This window comes from Otolemur garnettii, unplaced genomic scaffold (genome assembly GCF_000181295.1).
Source record: "Otolemur garnettii isolate 467f Iridium unplaced genomic scaffold, OtoGar3 scaffold00013, whole genome shotgun sequence".
Taxonomy (NCBI): domain Eukaryota; kingdom Metazoa; phylum Chordata; class Mammalia; order Primates; family Galagidae; genus Otolemur; species Otolemur garnettii.
Genome location: NW_003852408.1, coordinates 586,179 through 593,357, shown reverse-complemented (window position 1 = coordinate 593,357; position 7,179 = coordinate 586,179). Strand labels below are relative to the sequence as shown.

Below are 7,179 nucleotides of genomic sequence, written 5' to 3'. Positions count from 1 at the left end.
GAGGCCAACAGTTTCTGATGGTTGGATTTGGGGACAGGACAGGATCTCAGAGATAACGGAACAGGAGAATTGCTACAATCAAACAAGAAAAGCTTTCTCAGCTTTTCTGCTGACAAACCACAAACTGCCCACATCCACATCCCCCTCCACCTCCAATCATCCCCTTTCCTTCCTGCCACAGAGGCAGGTGGGGCTGTTGTGGCTGACCTGGGCTGTGCCCATGGCCTTCTGTGACCTGGGAGCTGCCATGTCCGCGTTCTCCTTCCCTCAGTGTCCGGGGTCTCCCACCTCCAGCTTCCAGTCTTGCCTCCCAGCCCTTGCCCCACTGCATAGGATCCACTAGGGTCTCTGTTTACAACAGAAAACCACCGTCCCACCCCACCCATCCCCAGCCAGGCATGGCCTCTGCTCAGCCCCCTCATCCCAGCTGTGTCTGGGCCTGCGCTAACTCCTAGAGGAGCCCTGCTTGTGTGCTCCACAGATAACACACACATGAGCAGACAGGAGGAACAGAGACAGCACACGTGCGGTGTGGGCCAGAAAGGCGCCAGGCTGTCAGTGATGGGTGGTCAGGGGAGAGGAGGGATCCTGGGCAGAGTCTGAGCTTTACAGACACTGGGCAGCTTCGAGGCCTGGAAACTTGAATACCTGTTTCCCTTCCCCTCCCCTCTCCCCTGGGGCCAGCCTGCCTTCACCACTCCCCCCAAATGGCTCCCAGCCATTAGCACAGGACTGGAGCAAATGCTGGTGTGGGCTGATGGGACATCGACCCAGAGAACTACCCAGACCTTTCCAAAAGTGCACCCTATGCAAGGTGGGGTGATGGACATGTCACGAGGACAGTCCCATTTAACATGAACACTCAGTGGGTGGCAGGGACCATGCTCCCCATTCACAGATGAAGAAACTGAGGCTCCAGGGAAGTTACATTACTTGCCCAAGGACTAGTGATAAGAAAGTAGTGGACAGGGATTGAAACCTGGGCGGGGCTTAGAGCCAACAGTTCAACCTGATCGGCTCTTCAGGAGGGGAAAAGGAGGCCTCCCTGAGCAGGGCTGGAGGGACAAGGCCGGCCAAGGTCACAGGGTAGGAAGCCTGTGACCACATGGGCCAGACTGCCGGGCCCTCCTCTGAGCCTTGATCTGGCTATGCAGCTTAAGGTTCACCCAGAGTGGTCCAACTGAGATGAAACTGAAGCGAAACAGATCATTTTAAATTTTATGGTAGTCACAATAAAAGGAAACAATGGAAGTTAATTTTAGCAATAGATTTTATTGAACTTCATACATCCAAAATACTATCACTCCAGTAATGTTCAATATAAAATGTTGATAGGTACTTCACATCCTGCGTGATCCTGACATTGATTTTACACTTACGGCCTGTCTTGTTTGGGACTTACTGTTTCTCCTGCTCCACAGCCACACGTGGCTTGTGGCTACTGTCTGGACACAGCAGATTCTCAAAGGCATCAGCCCACTCTTTCCACAAGAGGCCAGATGATGAATAGTCCCGATTCGGGGAGGGGGGTATGTGGGCTCTGTGGTGACCGCTCACCTGTCATGGCAGCCTGACAGCCACGGACACCTCCGTGACCGGGCATGTTCCAGTCAAATGTGCCTTATGGACACTGACTTTATAACTTAATATGTCACAATTTTTCTTTTGATTTGTTTTCTCCCGACCATTTAAAAATATAAAAGCAATTTTTTTTTTATTTACTTTTATTTTATTTATTTGTCTTTTTGGCCGGGGTTGGGATTGAACCCACCACCTCTGGCATGGGGCCGGCACCTTACTCTTTGAACCATAGGCGACACCTAATATAAAAGCAATTTGTAACTGACAGGGGGCCCGTGTTTGCCCACCAGTGACCTGGAGGGTCTGTTAAACACAGATTATTTGGCCTCCGCCCATAATTTTGATTCAGTAGATCTTGGCCGGGGCGGGGGGCGGGGGGTCCTGAGAATTTGCCCCTCCAATCAGTTGTCAGGTGCTGCTGCAGCTCCAGGGAACACACGTGTACAAAATAGATTAAGACGAAGGCAGAAAAGGTGTGACTGCAGTGTGGGTTGGGGTCTCTCCTGGAGTGAGTGGGGGTGGGGGAAGCCAGCCCAGCAGCCCAGGCACCTCCGTCCCAGTCTTCTTCCCAAGGCTTCTGGCTGCTTTGATCATCCTTGCCCGCCAGGCACACTGGTCACTTTTTTTTTTTTTTTGAGACAGAGTCTCACTAAGTCACCCTGGGTAGAGTGCCGTGGCATCACAGCTCACAGCAACCTCAGACTCTTGGGTTTAAGTGATTCTCGTGCCTCAGCCTCCCAAGTTGCTGGGACTATAGGCACCCGCCACAGCGCCCGGCTATTTTTTTGTTGTAGTTGTCATTGTTGTTAAGCAGACCCCAGCCAGATTTGAACCCACCAGCCCCGATGTATGTGGCTGGTGTCCTCACCAGTGAGTACCGGTGCCGGACCCACACTGGTCACTTTAGAGAGACATTCGAATGGCTTATAGCAGCAGCCTCCTGTTCGTTGCCTGGTGTGTGCTGGCCCTGGGGCTCTCACCTGTCCTCTGGCCCAGCCCCTTCCCCCTTCCCAGCTCCTCCCTCACCTGTCTCACTCTGTGCCTTGACTTTATAGCCTTTAGTGAGTTTGCCTGTTGGTGTTTTGATTTTTCTTTCTCCTCCTCCCTTTAGGGAACAAAGGAGCTGTGGGGGTGTCCTTCATGTTCAATGGAACCTCCTTGGGGTTTGTTAACAGCCACTTGACTTCCGGAAGCGAAAAGAAACTCAGGTAATGAAGCCCATCCCCTCAAGGGCCTGCCCTTGGGTTATTTGCCCAGACAGACCCCTCACCCCTCAACACCAGAGCACCTGCCTGGGACCCTGTGGGTGTCCTGCAGCCTTTAAGGGCTTTTCATGGTCTCATCAGAAATAACATCAGCACAATAGCGGCCTCATGTGTGGGTGAATTTTGTCTGAATCTCAGAAAAGCTATTTCCTGGCATCATTAGCCTAATGTAATGGTGGTCGCTGTGACCTTACATTAGGAGAAACCAAAACTACATGAACATTCTCCGGTTCCTGGCCCTGGGAGACAAGAAGCTGAGTCCCTTTAACATCACTCACCGCTTCACGCACCTCTTCTGGCTCGGGGATCTCAATTACCGCGTGGAGCTGCCCACCTGGGTAAGGAAATGTCCCCAGGGGGACGGGGCAGCTCAGGGTGGGCTTCCCGAGTCAGCTCCAGGCAGTCAAGGGGTCACAGGTGCTGAGCTGGGCCAAGGCACCTACTCCTGCACAGACTCAGCTCTGTTCCTGCGACAGAGCCTCAGCCTTTCCTTTCAGTTCCCACATAACTGTCACGGCCGCCCCTTCTCACCAATGCTCTGCCACCCGGGTCATCGAGCTGCTCAGCCGTAGACCCTCGGTGGGCCTGGGTCAGAAGGGAAGGGGTGTCTCACCAGCAGCCCGGGCATGTCCTTATTCCAGGAGGCTGAAACTATCATCCAGAAAATCAAGCAGCAGCAGTACGCAGATCTGCTGTCCCACGACCAGCTGCTCACAGAGAGGAGGGAGCAGAAGGTTTTCTTGCACTTCGGTAAGATGGCCGGGCTGTGCTCCCGCGCTCTCCCCAGCCTGCCTCCCTCTCCCCTTTGTCCGCCCCTCCATATCTTTACAGGGGAGGGGAGAGTTGGCCAGATGTGAAACTTGGGGAATCAGAATTGATGTCAAAGCCTCTCTGTTTCAGAGGAGGAAGAAATCACGTTTGCGCCGACCTACCGTTTTGAAAGACTGACTCGGGACAAGTACGCCTACACTAAGCAGAAAGCAACGGGGGTGAGTCCTCTTCATAGAAATCTTCCCTGCCTGCCCTCTCCACCCACCTCATATCTGTTTCCAAAAGGCAGACAGAAAGTACGAAGCATCCTCATCCACTAGGCAAGGGGAAAAAAGGAAAGGAAATAAAAAACATTAGAGATCACACGATGATTTGTGGCATCTCAAAAGGACAACTACACTTGTGCACTGCAACAAACAGGACCAAGAACCCTTACAATTCACCTTCTATCTTCCATAAAACTGGATTATGAAACTTATTTTTCAAAAAAGGCCTGTGATCAAATATACTTGCTAAACAGATCAACACTAAACAGATTTCTTGACTGCAGGATTTATCAGAGCCTTAAACAGCATTATGGTTCTCCAGGAGGAAATCTGTGCCAAACTCAATTGATCATAGAATACCAATTATTACCTTATAAGGCCACTTATGTTCCAAGGAACCGTGTTTGGGGAAAGATACAATAAAAATATTTATTGGCTGGGTGCAGTGGCTCATGCCTGTAACCCTAGCACTTTGGGAGGCTGGGATGGGAGGATCACTTCAGCTCAGGAGTTTGATACCACCCTGAGCAAGAGAAAGACCCTGTTTTTACAAAGAAATAGAAAAACTAACCAGGGTGCCTGTAGTCCCAGCTACTTGGGAGGCCAAGGTAGGAGGATTGCTTGAGGTTGCAAGCAGGAGTTTGAGGTTGCTGTGAGCTAGAATGACACCATAGCACTCCAGCTTGGGCAATAAAGTGCCCCCCCCCCTTTACTTACTGCATATTTACTGATGGGCTAATATGAGTTAGATGTTTTCTTAGGTGTTGGGAGAGCAAAGATGAATGAGATGTCTTGTCCCAAGGAGTAGAGAAATGCGTAGTTAACTAACTATAGACAGAATACCATGATGCCAAATGCATTATGAAGCCATCAGAAGAGCAAATGATGGGCCAGGGGAGGGTTAGGGGAGCCAGCCCCATGGCAGGGTTAGAGAGCTGGGGTGGTTAGGAGTCTAGGGAAAGGAAGAACAAGTTCAAAGTGTTGTCTAAAACAGTTCTGAGTGTCAGCTGGGCTCAGGGACAAGAGAAGAACTAGAGGTAAGAAAGGCCAAGCATTGGATAGATTCCAGAACAGAAGAGGAGAGAAGAGAACAAACTGACAGGCAGAAACCACCCAGGACTGCTGCCACAGATGAGGCCGAGACCCCCCAAACAGGAGACTCTCTTATGAGGTGTCCACTGCCCACTGTGAGGATGGGCTCACCTAGCCTAAAGACACTATCAGGGCAAGGCCACAGGGGCACATGTGTGGCTGGAAACAGTAGTCTGGTTTGACACGGGCCTGAGATTAGGAGAGTGGGGTGTCCTGGATGCCAGGTAGTGACTGGCAACAGGAAGCCACTGAGAGTTCTGCTGAGCGCTGGTGACATCAAAGTGGCACATAAAGAATTTTGGTCACATCATTATAAAGGATGAGGATGACATAGGTGCACCAACAAGGAGGCTGTTGATGGTGTTTCCAGCTCGGCAATAGTTTGCGCCTGAATCGGGGGAGAAACAGTGAAAACAAAAGAAAAGGAGAAAAGCAGGATAGACTGGAAGGTCTGATGGCCGTCGATAAGCACTGGAAAATCAGAAAGTGGAGATGGCTTGGGAAGGAAAAAATAGAACTTGTTTTCCGGCTTGTTGATGGTTCGATGTTAATGGAAGATCTCAGAGCAGTTGTCCAGAAGACAGCTGACACGGTCAGCTGTCACTTAGAGACGGGAAATGCGTCCTTAGGCGATTTTGTTGTTGAGCAAACATCGCAAAGTTCACCTACACAAACCTAGCTGGGAGAGCAACCACACTGCCACTCCCGGGCTGCAGACCTGAGTGGCGGGTGAGTGTCCCGAGTGGGTGGGCAGCTGTGACAGGTGGGTGAGTAGCGAGAGGCTGGGAAGGCCCAGGTCAGACACCACTGGTCACTACTGTCGGCTTTATAAACACTATATACTTAGGCTGCACTTTAACAAAAATTTTTCTTTCTTCAGCAATAAACCTTAACTTACTGTAACTTTTATACTTTATAAGCATTTTAATTTTAACTCTTTTGTAATAACAATTTGTTTTTCTTTTTTCGTTTTGTTTTTGAGAGAGTCTCACTATGTCGCTTTTGGTAGGGTGCTGTGATGTCACAGCTCACAGTGACCCCAAACTTTCAGGCTTAAGTGATTCTCTTGTCTTAGCCTCCGAAGTAGCTGGGACTACAGGTGCCTGCCATAACACCTGGCTATTTCCAGGCTGGGTTCAAACCCTCCAGCCTTGGTGCATGTGGCTGGTGCCATAACCACTGTGTTACGGGCACCAAGCCAACATTTAAAACTTTTTAAAACATATGCACATTAGCCTAGGCCTATACAGGGTCAAGATCATTAATATCTCTGTCCACTGACATGCATGGAGTTGTCATCTCCTATGATAACTATGAATGACTTCTGGATACCTCCTGAAGGACCTGCCTGAGGTTGTTTTTTGGTTAACTTTTTTTGAGACAGAGTCTCACCATGTCACCCTTGGTGGAATGCTGTAGCATCGCAGCTCACAGCAACCTCCAACTTGGGCTTAAGTGATTCTCTTGCCTCAGCCTCCCAGGTAGCTGGGACTACATGTGCCCACCACACACCCAGCTATTTTTTGGTTGCATTTGTCATTGTTGTTTAGTTGGACCGGGCCAGGTTCGAACCTGCCACCCTTGGTGTATGTGGATAGCACTGTAACCACTGTGTTACGGGCACTGCCTAACTTTTTTATATAAATAGAAGGAGTATACTCTAAAATAATGGTAAATTGTATGGCAAATGCATAAATGAGTAACACAGTCGTTTATTATGATCAAATATTACATGCTGTATATTACATATGCTATACTTTTATATGGCAGTACAATGGGTTTATTCACACCGGCATCACCACAAACAGGTGAATGATTTGTTGTCCTATGACATTATGATGGCTGTGACATCACTAGGTGACATCATGATGGCTGTGACATCACTAGGTGGTAGGAATTTTTCATCCTCATTATGATTTTATAGGATCACTGTCTTATACACAGTCCCTCGTGTGGTGCAGGATTCTATGAATATTTGTAGAGCGCCACAGGTAATTCCCAGGTGCTGCTGATGCAGAGAACTACAGCGTTCAGAAGAAACTTAAGCAGCATTTATGAAAACTAAGCATGCACCTACCCAGTGATTCAGTAATTCTACTTTGGGGTGTGTGCAAGAGAAATAAGTAGATTTGTTCACCAAAAGATAGGTACAAGAATGCTAATACCAGCTTTGTTCATAATCTCAAAAACTAGAAATTACGTTA

General features: G+C 49.1%; 1 protein-coding gene across 1 annotated transcript in view; it reads left to right on the top strand.

Annotated features, from left to right (window-relative positions):
* Nucleotides 1-7,179, top strand: part of INPP5D (inositol polyphosphate-5-phosphatase D) — a 118,831-nt gene that overhangs the window by 86,486 nt on the left and 25,166 nt on the right. The window contains exons 13-17 of the mRNA XM_023510360.1: nucleotides 1,872-1,882; nucleotides 2,693-2,789; nucleotides 3,046-3,184; nucleotides 3,488-3,596; nucleotides 3,747-3,835. Coding sequence (XP_023366128.1) covers nucleotides 1,872-1,882; nucleotides 2,693-2,789; nucleotides 3,046-3,184; nucleotides 3,488-3,596; nucleotides 3,747-3,835 — 445 coding nt within the window. The remainder of the gene's footprint in view (nucleotides 1-1,871; nucleotides 1,883-2,692; nucleotides 2,790-3,045; nucleotides 3,185-3,487; nucleotides 3,597-3,746; nucleotides 3,836-7,179) is intronic.